Source organism: Pithys albifrons, chromosome 33 (genome assembly GCF_047495875.1).
Source record: "Pithys albifrons albifrons isolate INPA30051 chromosome 33, PitAlb_v1, whole genome shotgun sequence".
Classification (NCBI taxonomy): Eukaryota; Metazoa; Chordata; class Aves; order Passeriformes; family Thamnophilidae; genus Pithys; species Pithys albifrons.
Window position 1 is genome coordinate 1,139,648 of NC_092490.1, and position 17,501 is coordinate 1,157,148.

General features: G+C 48.9%; 2 protein-coding genes across 2 annotated transcripts in view; one reads left to right on the plus strand and one right to left on the minus strand.

Annotated features, from left to right (window-relative positions):
* Window positions 1–17,501, minus strand: part of LOC139684162 (uncharacterized) — a 1,455,962-nt gene that overhangs the window by 1,103,386 nt on the left and 335,075 nt on the right.
* The window catches only part of LOC139684161 (uncharacterized), a 1,434,678-nt gene that overhangs the window by 1,041,954 nt on the left and 375,223 nt on the right, over window positions 1–17,501 (plus strand). Inside the window, 1 exon segment of the mRNA XM_071579762.1 lies at window positions 14,593–15,307. Coding sequence (XP_071435863.1) covers window positions 14,593–15,307 — 715 coding nt within the window.

Sequence of the window (17,501 nt, forward strand, 5' to 3'; positions counted from 1 at the left end):
GTTTAAAGGGAAACTGGCAGGAGAAATGAACACAACACAAAGGAGATTATAAGTCAGAGTTACAATTTGATGAAAGTATTACAAGAAATGCAATGACACAAAGTGAAAAATTGGGTTTAACCCACAAAAGCCCTAGAGTATAACCCAGCCTCCTGGGGCACAAGCACAAAGGGGTTTCTTAGCCCCTGTGCTGGACCCTGTGTGTCTCTCCCAAGTCCAAAGGAAAAGTCCAAAGGGGCAAACCTGTTGGTGCAGCTGACAGTTGCAGTCTGATGGAGAGTGGTGGTCACAGACTGGTTGAAGGTGGTGGTCTTCTCCTATCGAGGTGTTGGTCCTCCTCTCAATCCAACGAATGTCCCCTGAGGTCTTCCCCCAGGATATGTACCCCAGGGAGCAGCCAGTCCCTCCCCCTGGGCGGGGAGTCACATAATGGGTGATTAACTCTGGGAGTCAGGGGGTACTTTGGAACCCTTGATGGCCCATTAGCAGCCACGCCCCCTCAGGCTGGGTGTCAAGGTGCTAACGACTCCCTGCAGGGGAGTTATCCCAGCTCTTATCTCACAGATGTCTTTCACACCCAGCTCCCAGCCTGAGGGGTCAGCTGTGCCCTGGGCAGCTGCTGCAAATGCTCCATTGTTAAGAGTTTTTGGGAAATGAAGAGAGGGTGTGGAATACACAGCTTTGATCATCCACACAGGGATAAACTGGTCCCACCTGCTGAACTAGGACTTATAAGACAGTTTTTAATTTCTTATTTCAAATTTTCAGGTACACAATGAGCAGCATTAGCCAAGATTTCTAAGTGACTGAGGAGCCCTTTTCCTAAACTGTGCTCATCTGAGAGAGTTTCAAATCCCCCATTTTTGATTTAGTTTTATGGAATGATTCTCATTCAATTAGATGCTTTTTTTAGGCCATCACCTACAGAATTGCTGTTGTGGATAACATCGATTATAGGAAAGCAGAAGAGAAGTACATGAAAAGGATATCGGTGAGCAAAAGGTATTTCTTTTTTTCAGTGTTTTCTAAATTTTTCATACTAGTTTTCTGGGTTCAGTGTCCTCCCTCCTGTGAGGGAAGGTAAAAACTCATTAAACACTGAAAATGTTCTGGCTGAGCAAAGGCAGAAGTGCAAGACCAAGCCTCAGCCTGCTGAGAGCTGAGGTTTGGCTCTGGCTGCCCCAGAATTTCATAGGGAAAATAAGAAGAATAATAATTTTAGGGTGGGATTGAGCCATTTTCTGTGGGATTGGGCTGCTTTGAGGAGAGAGATCGACCCTTCTCAGCTTTTGGGGTGCAAAGCTGGCAGAGACTGGAATGTTGATGGTTCATGGCTCCAACACTCTCCAGCTGCAAAAGCAGTGGGTGCTTTCCTACCCATGGGGAAAGGAATCACCAAAGAGCAGAGGGGGGAACACCCACCCGCTGGAGGGGACAGGGTGGGCTTGGAGCCAGGGAAGGAAAGTGGGATTTTTAGTCTTTTATATCACTACAGACAGGAACCAAAACTGCTCCGAACCTACTTTCCATGCACACAGAACTGTTCTAAACCCTACATCTACAGATACATTGATAAAGTAAATCTAATCTTCCCCATGGGGTGGATTAAAAGAACTTGGATCATCCTCACCTTCAGGGCTCGGGTCAGGTGCTGGGCACGGGAAAAGCTTCTGGCAGCTCCTCACAGATCCCACCCCTGAACCCCCCACACTAACCAAACCTGGCCATGCAAACCCAATGCACTGCCCAGAATGGAACACCCAGAATGTGGGTCAGCTGGTCTGTGCCCAGCATGGATCACCTGGAATGTGGGTCAGCAGCTCAGTGCCCAGCATGGATCACCTGCAACGTGGGTCAGCAGGTCTCTGCTAAACAGGGCTCACAAGGAATTTTGGTTATCAAGTTTTAACCACTTTGTCCACTGATGCTTGAGGAGGTGTGAGCTGCTCTGAAATCTCTTTCCATATTCCAAGCACTTGCAGGGCAGTTCCCAATGTGGATGTGTTTCATCCACTTAAATACTGCAAAGTTAAAAAACCCAACACTTTAGTTTCAAATATTTCCTCCAAACAAAACTAAAACTTTTACAAGTTAGTTGGTTATACCAAAACCTTTTTCTTTTGTTTTGGTTCCTTTTTTTCTCTATTTTTTTTTATCTAATTTTTAAAAGGTGCAGAAAGAGATAGAAAATGTTGGGAAAAAGCCAAGGTTGCTTTTAGACGCAATGAAAAATTTACCACCAGAAGCTACTTTTTTGCTGAGATACCCTCTGGGGGAAAACAGTTTCTACCTTTTTTTTTTTCCTTCTGTTTCTTTGTCCCTTGTGATAGATATCTCTGGCCCCAAGAGGCTTGGAATGCTGTCTTTGGATATGTAGAGTTGTTGCTCAGGAGAAGCTGTTTTAGCCTTTCTGGGCTGAGCAAAGTGGGGTCCTTCTGAGGAGGTGAGAGAGGGGGAATTAGGGAGAGATTTTCCGTTATGGTAACCGGTTCGCTCTCTTTCCTTTCCCCCCCCTGAATTCTCAAGGTGCCTTCTCTGAGTTTTCATAGTGTTCCAAAAGGTTTGTACGTGATTTTTGGCAGGCAGCTACGAGCCCAACAGCAGGAACCTTTATGGCAGGCAGGCTCCAGCAGGATGCTCTGGCAGGAAGTTTGTTTGGGAGCTTTTAGCAAAATGTTGACAGAAAACCTTTCAATAGGATGTTTTTGGCAGAGAAACAGTGGAGGAACATTGTTCCTTGTAATTGTGTATTATGTGAGTGTCACAGGGGACACGCAGAAGTCCCCACTGATCCATCCCGGGCCTGGTTCTGCTTCTCCCAACCTCAGCTCCTCCATGTGGGGTCCCCCCAGGACTGTTCCCCACTGCCCTCCTAATAGTTGGGACTGGTAAGAACTGGGAAGCTTTGCTGGGAAAAATGGAATCAGGTGTTATTAGAATAAAAGCAGGGACTGTAGAGACATGCAACCCCTCCAAAATGAGCACAGGGATGGGAGTGGGTGGTCCATGCTGAGCCTGAGGCCACAGGGAGGGTCTGTGGCTGCCGATGGCTCAGGAGCTCTGTGGGGAGAGAACAGGGGGTGACACTGAGGTAGGGGATCCCCTGGGAGGGCACACATGGGAGGCAGGGACAGGACCCCAGCCAACCCCTGCCTTTCTGGCACAGGTAGAAGCTGAGCCCCAGCACCTAGAAGATGAACCCAACAGAAGCCTCTGATCCCTGTCAGTGTCTTCTTCAGGCAGCACGTTGCAGCTCTGGGAAGTCTGGGGGGGTCTGGAGCTTCCAAATCTTCTCACTGTGCCTCCAAGACCTCCCCAAACCCCCTCCCAGTTGCCCTCAGCTCACCCAGGACCACCTGGAACCTCTTCCTAGCACCTTCAGGATCCCAAAACCCCTGCCCCCATCCCCACTAGGATGATCCAACCTCACTCCCAGCACCCTCAGGGCTCCCCTAAAATCATTCCAGTTTTTTTTTTTCTCAGCCCCCTGAGGACACTACACAACTTCTCTCAACCCCTTGAGAGCAAAACCTGGATGGTCCCTCTCACTCCCCAATTGCTCCCTGGACCACTGAAAACCTATTCCAGTGCGACAAGTCTCCCATCCCCCTTCCCAGTAACCCCCCAAGGCCCCCAAATCCCTCCCAGTTCCTCCCATGGCTTCCCATACCCCCCTCCATGACTCTCTAAACCTCTTCTGGACCTGTCCATTCCCTCCCCAAACTGCCCTGAATTACCACCAGGTTCCCCAAACTGCCTGCCAGTTTCCCAAGGCTTCTCCAACCCCCTTCCCAATTAGTCCCAGGATCCCCAGCCTCCCTCCATGAGTCCAGGCCATACCCCAGTCCCAGGTGAGGGGGTGATCCAGGCTGATGTGTCCCACCCAGCAGGTGAAGGTGATCCTTCCTGGGGGGATTTCCAGCATCACCAGCAGCTGGTGGGTCCACTCATTATTGAGGACCATGTTGTTGGCCACCAAGGCCTCTGAGGGATCCTGCCCACCCTGGAACAATCTCACCTGCACCATGGGCAGGGTAGAAATCCATCCTGGAGCAGAGCAGGGGCCTGGGCAGACTGGGAGCTCAACAGAATCAGTGATGTGGAAAAGCTGGTGGGCACTGGGAGAGAGGCAAGGGGGCTGCAGGGACACTCAGAAGGACTGGGAATGGTCTGGGAAGGGTTGGGAGATGCACTGAGAGAGATAGAGGACATGGGATGACACATGAGGCTCCCTATTCCTTATTCATTCCTGGGGACTGTTCTGTTCTGACTCCACAACCCCAGACCTGCCAATCTCTGCTTTTTGGGCAGGATCGTGCCCCACGTTGGGGCTCCTGGGTCCCGAGGAGGAAGGAGAACAACAAGTTTGGTCCCCAGGATTGTGTCAGGAGGTTCAACAGCCTGGGGGGTGTGTGGTGGCCTGGCAGGTTTCTCTCTGCCCTTGGCTGTGGGGTCTGCAGGGAGCAGTTTCTCCTGCCCTGTTTGCACTCTGGTGCTGCCCCAATGCTGGGCCCCTGGGCAGGTGGATGTTTCTGACCTGGGGTGTTCTCACACACACCAGAGGTGTGAGAGGGGCACTGAGGTGTGTTCTCCTTCCCCAAATTCTGTGTCTTGGACATACCTGGTCTTTTCCTGGAGCATCTCCTGCCAAACTGGGTCCTTGCCTGATTGCACAAGAGCAGAAACCGGGTCATTTGCAGTGGCACTTGTTGGGGACCTGCCCTGGTCCCTGTGGCTCTGCCTGTGGGGAGAGGGAGGGTGTGGGGATGTTTGCTCTTCCACGATCCCAGTCCTTGTGGTACAACTCTGTATTTGGTACCACAGTGAACTTCTCTGATGAAGGTTGAAAGAGATTTGCAAGTTTGAAAGATTCCCAAGTAGGTTGATAGACAAGGAACAGAGCTGCATTTTGAAAGATATGAAAAATCCTAAATTTCTAGATTTATCAGTAGCAAGACAGGGCCCAGTCAAGCCCTCAGGCTACATACTGGGTCATTACAGAACCCTGGGAGACACAGGAATGTTTGTGTCTCCACACTAATGACTCTCTGATAACTGTGATAACTCCCCTCTGGAGAGCCATCAGCACCTTCACACCCACCCTGAGGGCTCATCTCTGCTAATGGGCCATTAGGGGCTGGAACAATAGGCAGCTCCAATAACCCAGACCATCAAAGACTCCAAACTAGTCCCATGACTTACAGGGTCAAATCACCCATTCTGAAAGTCCCCATCCTGAGCGAAGTACTGGGCATTCCCACTGGAATCTGAGCATCAAAAATCTTTGAGGTTTGGGGATTTTTGGTATCACTATTTCATAGAATGTATTGTTGTCCTTCCTTTAAAAATTTCTTAGTCACCCTTCTGTGCTGGGGTGGAGGTGGGGGGAGAAAATGCAGAGAAGGAAGGAGTGGTTACACAGAAATCTGAAATAATCCTGTTATTAGAAGATTCAAAAAAAAAATTGTATTTCCAGAAAAAGGAAAAATTAGGCCAAAAGGCTGCAGTGGGAGCATTGCTTGCTGCTGAGCTCCAAGACAGGCTGCAAATGATGGCACTGCTTTGCTGCTGAGCATGGGCATGTCTGAAAGATTCAGGTGGAGCTTTGGAATGTGCAGGAGAGAGGGAGAATCTTACAGGGAGATTTGCAGGATGTAGAACCCGTAACAAAGCCTTGTAACTCAAACATCCTGTGTTCAGGAGAGGAGCTGAGAGACAGTGAGCCAGTCTGTTGTTCTGAGAAAGAGCAAAACATCAGGTTTGCATTGACAGCTGATGATGAGGAAGGAGCAGATTGACCCTTAATTCAAGCTGAAACCACCAATGTGTGCCAGGGTCAGCAAACTGCTGCTAAACTGGCACCGTGTGTGGCTCCCAAGATATCAAAGCCTGGCCCTGGATCAGGGGAGATGGAAATCCAGTCACTATTAATGCAGTGGGATGCTGAGGGGCTGGAGACACTTCCCAGGTGGCACAAAGTTAAACCACTGGAGCAAACGGAGCACGTGTTATCTGCCCAACTGATAAGGTCAGTTCATGGCTCCAGGGTGAGAAGTAGAAGCCTGCTAAGAACCTTCAAAGAAACCCAGCATAAGGAGCAGCTCTTGCTGATTTTTTTCAAGATGTCTCACTGTCTCTGAACAGGAAATTAATGGGAGGAGACACCCTGAAAAGCCGGGGCAACATGAACAGCAGTGCGGAGAGCACTGCATGGAATAGGAGTTAAAAATCCATCTGAGATATACAAAGTTCATGCAGCCAAACCACTTGATTCACTAAGGAGTAACTTGTAAGAGAGGTCTTTGTAGTTTTCGTTTCCCAGGTATTTCATCACTCCCCACTGAAGATCAAAGGAAGCAGCTGGGACTGGGGGAACTGCCAGCAGATGTGCAGGAGAAGGCTCACAGAAAGCAGCCAATGGGTGATGAGCACCTTTCCATTCGGATGTGTCACATTGTCAATGTCAGCATTTCAGTCTCAAGTTGCTGCTTTAGGAGCATTATTCCAACCTGCCTTTCAAAAATCAGTCTGTACTGCGTGAAATTTCCAGTTCTCTTTTTATAGGGACCTGCCAACAGGTGAGATGGAGCTGTGTGGAACCAACAAAACATTTAATTTTCCCATAATTATTATTAAATAATATTTCTTTTGATTTGTTTGTGTTTTCATTGTAACGATTCATTGGGAGATCAAATATTAGCAGGACTTTATAAAAAAAAAAACATTTTTATTAATTCTTATTTAATTGTGCTAAATTATTTTTTGTTTATACCACAAATAAAAGAATGGAGTGGAATAATCTTTTAGTCTTCTCTTATGGAGAGTTACTTTAAATGTAACTACTTGAGAGCTAAAAAAGACAACCCAGTGTAATTTGGGAATGGTACAAGAGTTTTTCATGTTTGAAATCACACAAATATGTAGCAACCTTCCCAGTATCTCCTCATAAGGCTACGGATTTATTATGATAATTTGTCTAAATTTTACAGAGATTTTGACTTGTGAACTAAAAGATCTTAACAGAATAAAAGAAACTATTCCATACAAAATGGTTGAGACCCCCTTTCTAAATCAGAAGGAGTTTCAGCTTTGGGCTGCAAATGGGACATGGATAAAATACAGGAAAACCTTTCCCCAGCTCCCAAGACCTGTAACCAGTTTAGGAAATACTTGCACTCTGCACCACTGACATTTCTCAGTTGTGGGTGCAGCTTTGTGGAACATTAAGTGGAAAGGAATGTTGTGAAGATAAGTTGTGACAGAGAAGAAAATCCCAGAAAAATCGACCTGGACTCTGTTTTGGGGGAGCCTCAGCACCAAGGAGAGAGCAGATCCAGACCCACAGGACACCACTGGGTTCCATGGAGTGGGGATACATTTCCTGTTTTAACTTTTGTGTCTCACTCTCTTTCCCTCCCCCTCTCCTTTTTCCTATTTCTTTCTATTTCTCTTTCTTTGCCTCACATTTACTCTTAAATAAAATCCACACTCTTGACTTTGGTATCTGGTCCTCTTTGCACCTTAATTTGGGCAGAGACATTTCTAATCATTTTAATAACTGGATGATAACCCCAATCAGAGCCCCTTCACAGCACAGATGGAGAGAAAGTCCCCACAGTGCACCTGAGAGGTGTGTCAGGGGAAACCGTGTGGATCAGTCCTGTCTCAAGCAAAGGCAAACCCATCTGTGGGATTGATTTTGCTCAAGGACAAAGTTGCACTTGGTGGGTAATAAAGAAAAATGGGGAAACATGGTGTGTACCTGAAGAGGACCTATTTGTGGTGTAAAACTCTCTGTTCCATTGTTCCTATTTGTGTATAATATTGGATAGAGAGGTGCAGAGTTAATGTGTTATTCAGGGCATACTGGGGAAAAGAGGAAAAAAAGAAAAGGGAATAGAGTGGTGGATAATGTCCTGGGTGACACAAAACTTCTGGTATCCTCCTTCTCTTTTCTCTCTTCCCCCAAAATGCCTGCTAATTGGGAGTGGGAGTGGAATTTGAGATTAAATAAGGGTGGTCCTGTTCTCCTGGCAGAAGAATGTGTGCCCAGGTGTGAAAGGCTGGAATGCTGATGAGTCAGACAGTGCAGGTGGAGCTGATGATGTCTCCACATTTTCTCCTGCCACCTCCACTCCAGCACAGAAGAGTGACTAAGAAATTTTTAACAAAGGACAACAATACATTCTATGAAATAGTGACCAGACATCCCCAAACCCAATGATTTTTGGTTCTCAGATTCCAGTGGGAATGCCCAGTACTTCACTCAGGGTGGGGACTTTCAGAATGGGTGATTTGACCCTGTAAGCCATGGGATTGTTTTGGACTCTTTGATGGTCTGGGTTATTGGAGCTGCCTATTGTTCCAGCCCCTAATGGCCCATTAGCAGAGATGAGCCCTCAGGGTGGGTGTGAAGGTGCTGATGGCTCTCCAGAGAGGAGTTATCACAGTTATCACAGCTGAGTCATTGGTGTGGAGACACAAACATTCCTGTGTCTCCCAGGGTTCTGTAATGACCCAGTATGTAGCCTGAGGGCTTGACTGGGCCCTGGCTTTATACTGATAAATCTAGAAATTTAGTTTTTTTCACATCTTCCAAAATGCAGCTCTGTTCCTTGTCTATCAACCTACTTGGGAATCTTTCAAACTTGCAAATCTTTTCCAACCTTCATCAGAGAAGTTCACTGTGGTACCAAATACAGAGTTGTACCACAAGGACTGGGATCCTGGAAGAGGAAATGTCCCCAGACCCTCCCTGTTCCCACAGGCAGAGCCACAGGGACCAGGGCAGGTCCTCCAACAAGTGCCACTGCAAATGACCCCCTTTCTGCTCTTGTGCAAACATGCAAGGACCCAGTTTGGTAGGAGATGCTCCAGGAAAGGACCAGGTATGTGCAAGACACAGGATATGGGGAAGGAAAACACACCTCAGTGTCCCTCACACACATCTGGTGTGTGTGAGAACACCCCAGGTCAGAAACATCCACCTGCCCAGGGGCCCAGCAGTGGGGCAGCACCAGACTGCAAACAGGGCAGGAGAAACTGCTCCCTGCAGACCCCACAGCCAAGGGCAGAGAGAAACCTGCCAGGCCCCCACACACCCTCCAGGCTGTTGAACCTCCTGACACAATCCTGGGGACCAAACTTGTTGTTCTCCTTCCTCCTCTGGACCCAGGAGCCCCACCGTGGGGCACGATCCTGCCCAAACAGCAGAGACTGGCAGGTCCGGGTTTGGGAAAGGGGGACAGAACAGTCCCCAGGAATGAATAAGGAATAGGGAGCCTCATGTGTCACCCCATGTCCCCTGTCTCTCTCAGTGCCTCTCCCAACCCTTCCCAGACCATTCCCAGTCTTTCTGAGTGTCCCTGCAGCCCCCTTGCCTCTCTCCCAGTGCCCACCAGCTTTTCCACCTCACTGATTCTGTTGAGCTCCCAGTCTGCCGAGGCCCCTGCTCTGCTCCAGGATGGATTTCTACCCTGCCCAGGTGCAGGTGAGGTTGTTCCAGGGTGGGCAGGATCCCTCAGAGCCCTTGGTGGCCAACAACATGGTCCCCAATAATGAGTGAACCCACCAGCTGCTGGTGATGCTGGAAATCCCCCCAGGAAGGATCACCTTCAGCTGCTGGGTGGGACACATCAGCCTGGAGCACCCCCTCACCTGGGACTGGGGTATGGCCTGGACTCTTGGAGGGAGGCTGGGGATCCTGGGACTAATTAGGAAGGGGGTTAGGGAAGCCTTGGGAAACTGGCAGGCAGTTTGGGGAACCTGGTGGTAATTCAGGGCAGTTTGGGGAGGGAATGGACAGGTCCAGAAGAGGTTTAGAGAGTCATGGAGGGGGGTATGGGAAGCCATGGGAGCAACTGGGAGGGATTTGGGGGCATTGGGGGGTTACTGGGAAGGTGGATGGGAGACTTGTCACACTGGAATAGGTTTTCAGTGGTCCAGGGAGCAATTGGGGAGTGAGAGGGACCATCCAGGTTTTGCTCTCAAGGGGTTGAGAGAGGTTGTGTAGTGTCCTCAGGGGGCTGAGAAAAAAAAAAAAACCTGGAAAGATTTTAGGGGAGCCCTGAGGGTGCTGGGAGTGAGGTTGGATCATCCTAGTGGGGATGGGGGCAGGGGTTTTGGGACCTGAAGGTGCTGGGAAGAGGTTCCAGGTGGTCCTGGGTGAGCTGAGGGCAACTGGGAAGGGGTTTGGGGATGTCTTGGAGGCTCAGTGAGAAGATTTGGAAGCTCCAGACCCCCCCCAGACTTCCCAGAGCTGCAACGTGCTTCCTGCAGAAGACACTGACAGGGATCAGGGGCTTCTGTTGGGTTCATCTTCCTGGTGCTGGGGCTCAGCTTCTACCTGTGCCAGAAAGGCAGGGGTTGGCTGGGGTCCTGTCCCTGCCTCCCATGTGTGCCCTCCCAGGGGATCCCCCACCTCAGTGTCACCCCCTGTTCTCTCCCCACAGAGCTCCTGAGCCATCGGCAGCCACAGACCCTCCCTGTGGCCTCAGGCTCAGCATGGACCACCCACTCCCATCCCTGCGCTAATTTTGGAGGGATTGCATGTCCCTACAGTCCCTGCTTTTATTCTAACACCACCTGATTCCACTTTTCCCAGTAAAGCTTCCCAGTTCTTACCAGTCCCAAATGTTAGGGGGGCAGTGGGGAACAGTCCTGGGGGGACCCCACATGGAGGAGCCGAGGTTGGGAGAAGCAGAACCAGCCCCAGGATGGATCAGTGGGGACTCCTGTGTGTCCCCTGTGACACTCACTTAATACACAATTACAAGGAACAATGTTCGTTCCTCCACTGTTTCTCTGCCAAAAACATCCTATTGAAAGGTTTTCTGTCAACATTTTGCTAAAAGCTCCCAAACAAACTTCCTGCCAGAGCATCCTGCTGGAGCCTGCCTGCCATAAAGGTTCCTGCTGTTGGGCTCGTAGCTGCCTGCCAAAAATCACGTACAAACCTTCTGGAACACTATGAAAACTCAGAGAAGGCACCTTGAGAATTCAGAGAGGGAAAAGGAAAGAGAGCAAACTGGTTACCATAATGGAAAATCTCTCCCTAATTCCCCCTCTCTCACCATCTCATGCGGAACTGATTTTGCTCAGCCCAGAAAGGCAAAAAAATACCTTCTCCTGAGCAAGAGCTCTACATATCCAAAGACAGCATTCCAAGCCTCTTGGGGCCAGAGATATCTATCACAAATGGATGAGAAACAGAAGGAAAAAAAAAAGGTAGAAACTGTTTTCCCCCACAGGGTATCTCAGGAAAAAAGTAGCTTCTGGTGGTAAGATTTTTCTTAGCTTCTAAAAGCAACCTTGGCTTTTCCCCAACTTTTTTCTATCTCTTTCTGCACCTTTTAAAAATAAGACAAAATCCAAAAAAAAAAAAAAAAGGGAAATAAAAACAAAAAAAAAGAAACAGGTTTTGGTATAACCAACTAACTTGTAAAAATTTTAATTTTGTTTGGAGAAAATATTTGAACTTAAAGTGTTGGGTTTTTTTACTTTGCAGTATTTAAGCTGATGAAACACATCCACATTGGGAACTGCCCTGCAAGTGCTTGGAATATGGAAAGAGGTTTCAGAGCAGCTCACACCTCCTCAAGCATCAGTGGACAAAGTACTTAAAACTTGATAACCAAAATTCCTTGTGAGCCCTGTTTAACAGAGACCTGGTGACCCACGTTCCAGCTGATCCATGCTGGGCACAGACGTGCTGACCCACGTTCTGGGTGTTCCATTCTGGGAAGTGCATTGGGTTTGCATGGGCAGGTTTTGGTAGTGGGGGGGCTTCAGGGGTGGGTTCTGTGAGCAGCTGCCAGAAGCTTCCCCCATGTCCAGCACCTGACCTGACCCCTGAAGGTATGGTGACCAAAGTTCTTTTTAATCCACCCCATGGGGAAGATTAGATTTACTTTGACAATATATCTGTAGATGTAGGGTTTAGAACAGTTTTGTGTGCATGGAAAGTAGGTTTGGAACAGTTTGGGTTCCCGTCTGTAGTGATAGAAAAGCATAAAAGTCCCACTTTCCTTCCCTGTCTCCAAGCCCAGCCTGTCCCCTCCAGGGGTGGGTGTTCCCCCCTCTGCTCCTGGGTGGTTCCTTTGCCCATGGGTAGCACAGCACTCACTGCTTTTGCAGCTGGAGAGTGTTGGAGCCCTGAACCATCAACATTCCAGTCTGTCGCATCTTTGCACTCCAAAAGCTGAGAAGGGTCGTTCTGTCTCCTCAAAGGAGTCAAATCCCACTGCAAATGGCTCAATCCCACCCCAAAATTATTAGTGTTATTATTTTCTCTATGGAATTCTGGGGCAGCCAAGGCTAAACCTCAGCTCTCAGCAGGCTCAGGCTTGGTCTTGCACTTCTGCCTTTGCTCAGCCAGAACATTTTCAGTGTTTAATGAGTGTTTATCATCCCTCACAGGAGGGAGAACACTGAACCCTTCCACAAATGCAGAAAACTAGTATAAAAATTCAGAGAACACTGAAAAAAAGAAATACCTTTTGCTTTCATTTTTCCTTTGCATGTACTTCTCTTCTGCTTTCCTATACTTGATGTTATCCACAACAGCAATTCTGTAGGTGATGGCCTAAAAAATGCATCTCATTGAATGAGAACCATACCATAAAACTAAATCAAAAAGGAGGGATTTGAAACTCTCTCAGATGAGCACAGTTTAGGAAAAGGGCTCCTCAGTCCCTTAGAAAACTTGGCTGATGCTGCTCATTGTGTGCCTGAAGTTTTTAAATAAATAATAAAAAATTCATCCTACATGTCCTAGTTCAGCAGGTGGGACCAGTTTATCCCTGTGTGGATGATCAAAGCTGTGTATTCAACACCCTCTCTTCATTTCCCAAAAACTGTTAACAATGGAGCATTTGCAGCAGCTGCCCAGGGCACAGCTGACCCCTCAGGCTGGGAGCTGGGTGTGAAAGACATCTGTGAGATAAGAGCTGGGATAACTCCCCTGCAGGGAGTCGTTAGCACCTTGACACCCAGCCTGAGGGGGCGTGGCTGCTAATGGGCCATAAAGGGTTCCAAAATACCCCTGACTTACAGAGTTAATCACCCATTGTGTGACTCCCCGCCCAAGGGGAGGGACTGGCTGCTCCCTGGGGTACATATCCTGGGGGAAGACCTCAGGGGACACTCGTTGGATTGAGAGGAGGATCAACACCTCGACAGGAGGAGACCACCACCTTCAACCAGCCTGTGACCACCACTCTCCACCAGACTGCAACTGTCAGCTGCTCCAACAGGTTTGCCCCTTTGGACTTTCCCTTTAGACTTGGGGGAGCCACACAGGGTTCAGCACAGGGGCTAAGACAACCCTTTGTGCTTGTGCCCCAAGGGGGCTGGGTTATACTGCTGGGCTTTTGTGGGTTAAAACCAATTTTGCTCTTTTCTACCATTGCATTTCTTGTAATATTTTCATCAAATTGTAACTCTGACTTATAATCTCCTTTGTGTTGTGTTCATTTCTCCTGCCAGTTTACCTTTAAGCCAGCACACCTCCCCCCTTGGGGCTTCCACCACCCTCTGGAAGGACCTGAGCTGTGACCACTACTAGGACAGGACCACAGACACCACTGGGTGAGGACCACTGCCTTGACTGCCTGTCCCAGCAGCACAGCCTGACTGCAGTGCTGACTCTCAAGGTTCCTGCCAGGGTTTTGGGGTGTGGGGAAGGTGAATCCTATGGAAGGGGAGCCATTCTGTCTCTGTGCTGTGGCCACGTGTGTTTTATGGGAGGGGGAGGCTGGACACAAACTTGAGTGGTCAGAGTGGGCTGGGCTTGGGAAGTTTTTCCTCCTAAGTTTGTTTAGCCCAGTTCATGAGTTGTTTTCAGCATTTCTTCTTGGTAAAGAGTTGGAGTTTTCACCCCTTACATTTAGATGTATTTGTTCACTTTCTCTGCATTGCAGAAACCTGAGTAGGGAATCCTGGGCAGGAGACTTCTCTCCACGATGACTCCCCCTTGCAAATTATCTCAAACTGAGACACTGGTGTGTTTCTAGAGATAGATTTGAGAGTAGAAACCCCCAACCAATGTGCTAACATGTTGGTTTTTTAGTCCCAGAACAGCATTTCTCCTTTCTAAACCTAGAAAGAATGGAGAAGGAGACTGCCAAGAAGATGAAGATGCCCCGGGAGCCCCAGGCAGGTGAGGAGGAAGTCAGTGCCCCTTTGCCCCTCTCCCTTGTGCTGCATCTTCCAGCCCAGCATGGCCCCGGCTGCAGGACAACCCCGCTGCCTATGCCATCCTGCCAGGGCCGGGTTTGGGGGGATGTCCTTGGCCTTCCCTGTGGGCCGGAGGCAAATGCCCTGAGTGTCCTTGTTCCTTCCTGCCCTAGGCCCCGAGCTGAGCATGGAGAACACGGACAAATACCCCGGGCAGAACTTCACAGCAGAGGCTGTTTTGAACCGTGCCATGGTACAGGAAGTCACTGGGGAGGAAAAGCCACGGCGGTCCCACAGGAAGAGGAGCTCCAAGCCGAGCCAAGAGACATCCGAGGAGGAAACACCCAACGTGTCCGGGGAAGGCAGTCAAAGATTGAGCCAGAGCTCTGACCTGGTGGTGCAGCAGCAGCTTCAGAGAAGGGAGAAGCGCTACAAGTGCTTGGAATGTGAGAAGAGCTTCAGCCAGAGCTCAGATCTGACTCGCCATCAGCACATCCACACTGGGGAATGGCCTTACACATGTGAGGAATGTGGAAAGAGCTTCAATCACAGATCCAACCTTACCCAACACAAGAAGATCCACACTGGGGAATATCCCTACGAGTGTTCTGAGTGTGGGAAGAGGTGTCGCAGCAGCTCCAATCTTCTCGTTCACCTGCGCACACACACGGGGGAGAGGCCCTTCTGCTGCACCGACTGCGGGAGGAGATTCAATCAGAACTCCCACCTCATTACTCACCGGCGTATCCACACTGGAGAGAGGCCTTATCTTTGTTGGGAGTGTGGGAAAAGCTTTCGTCAGAACTCTGAGCTCGTCATCCACCAGATGATCCACACTGGGGAGAGGCCCTATGAGTGTTCCGAGTGTGGGAAGAGGTTTCAGACAAGCTCAGCTCTCCTTGTACATCAGCGCATACACACAGGGGAGAGGCCTTTCCGCTGCACCGACTGCGGGAAGAGATTCAACCAGAACTCCAACCTCATCACCCACCGGCGTATCCACACTGGAGAGCGGCCATACAAGTGTGACGAGTGCGGGAAGAGCTTCACCCAGAGCTCTCACTTGACCAGACACCAACGCACCCACCAGTAAGGGAAGCCCTGTGCGTGCCCCAAATGTGGGAAGAGCTTTGTCTGCTGCTCCAACTCCATCACCCATCTCCAGACCCACATTTTGAACAGAAATCATGAACCATATTCCCAGTGATCCACCTTAGGAACACGCCTGCCTAGTGTTCTCTTCATCCTCCTAGTTCTCTTTGGGCACTTGAATTTACACAGGGAGAGGAACATCCATGGTGTCATGAGTTTATTTAGACCCAGATTTAGGCTTTGTTTTCTAGTGCAGGCCTTGGACAATCAGCTGAGTTGAACCAGGTCAGGCCAGTTGACTTCTACAGACCAATGATATTGCCTACCATATTCTGACGTCATCTCAGATAGAAAAAGAGAGGGAGGAGGTGTCTTCCTTCTTCTTCCTGCTGCATGAGCAAAGACTTGGGGTGAAGCTCAGAGCTCCTGGGGAGAGATCAAGACCCTCCAGCATTTTATTATCTTTTCTAGGGAATTGCAATTTTTTTCTTATTGCTCTTGCTAGCTTTTATTCTTAGTGTGTAGTTTGTATTTTATTTGGGTTTTACTTTTTCTCTCTATTCTGTTTAATGTACCATAATCTACTGAACTATCATCTGCTGTTTGTTTGTTGGGGTTTTTTTGGGGTGGGAGGAGGGTGGGGGAGGAGGAGGGACTTTTCCTCTGAAATGCTTAATTGGCATTTTACTAAGTCAGAACCATCCCACGTGGGGACACAGACTGATGTGTGAAATTCATTGGGAAGGGGGATTTGCTGACTTTTGACCCTAAAAATCTCCCCTGCTCTCACTTAGTTCTTCTGGTGGCCAAAAGCAATCCTGAATGGGGTTTGAGATATTTTCCAAACTAAATAATTCTATAATTCTAATTCTCTAAAGGCCACCCAACTCAACCCCATATACATTCACATGATTAGGGTTTTTTGTGTTTTTTTTTAAATATTTTATTTGATTCATCTCCATCTCTTAAAATCACCTGAAATTGAAGTTTAAATAAAGAGATCTAACAAAGATATCTAAACTTCCATCATTCTCTTGGGAATTCGGGCAGGAATTTGGGGATCAAACAGATATCCAGGAAGATTTCAGGGTTCTGTGGGGATTTGGGGTTTTTTTCTCAAAAACTGGAGGTGTCCAGACCGACTGACATTTCTCCATCATTTTGCAGTCCAATATCTGAGAGGGATTGATCTCTCAGCTCATAACACCTCAATCTCACCCCAAAATGGCTCCATGCCAACTTGAAATGACTCAATCCCATCCCAAAATGGTTTAATCCAATTTGAACCCACTTAGCAGGAATCAGCAGCAGGAGAAGGGATGCTACAAATCCAGGGAGGATGGGATAAAATTGGGAGGGCTTGGATGCAAATTGGGAGGGTTGGGATGGGACTTGAAGGGAAATGGGATGGGATTTGGAAAACATGAGATGTGGTGTGTTGAAAAACTGAGGGAGCTTCTGTGGTGCCCTCCTATCCTGAGGAGGGTATTGTGAGGGAGTGTGGGGGACATGTGACATCAGCACTTGGAGTGGGAACTCACAGAGAGGGAAACAGGGAGCTCTTTCTGAGGGGATCCTGCTGCTTTGCAGCAGTTCAGGGGCCTTTAAATATCTTTTGAGGGTTTTGCTCCTATTTTTCTTGGGCTGAGTTGACCCTCTTGAAATCAGGGGGATGAGATGACTCTATTGACGGAAAAATCCTGCTGTTTTATGTCTGTTTTAGTGGTTCTAAATGGCTCCTCAGAGTTCCTCTCGCCCCCGTCCCCCCTTCATTCTGGGGGTTTCAGTGACCCCCTGTCTCCACTGGTGCCTGAGGGGGGTTATAATCCCCAATTCTGCCGTGTTGGACGTGGCTTGTGGGGGACCCACATTCATTTACAAGTTACCTATAGGAGGGAATCTCCCCTTCCTCCAGACCAGCTGGGTTGGGGCTGGGACCCCTCCCCACACAGGGAGCATCCACAGTATTTTGGGAGGGTATGGGAGCCACTGCACACTGGGATCAGCGCAGCTGGTGTCACACAATGCCAGAATGTGATGAGTGGGAAGGGGCTCACAAGGATCATGGAGTCCAAACCTCAGCCCTGCACAGGTCCATCCCCAAGAGTCACACCCTGTGCTCCAGAACATCATCCAAACCCTCCAGGAACTCTGTCAACCTTGGGGTTGTGCCCACTCTCCGGGGGAGCCTGGTCAGTGCCCACCACCCTCTGGGGGAAAAACCTCTTTGGAAG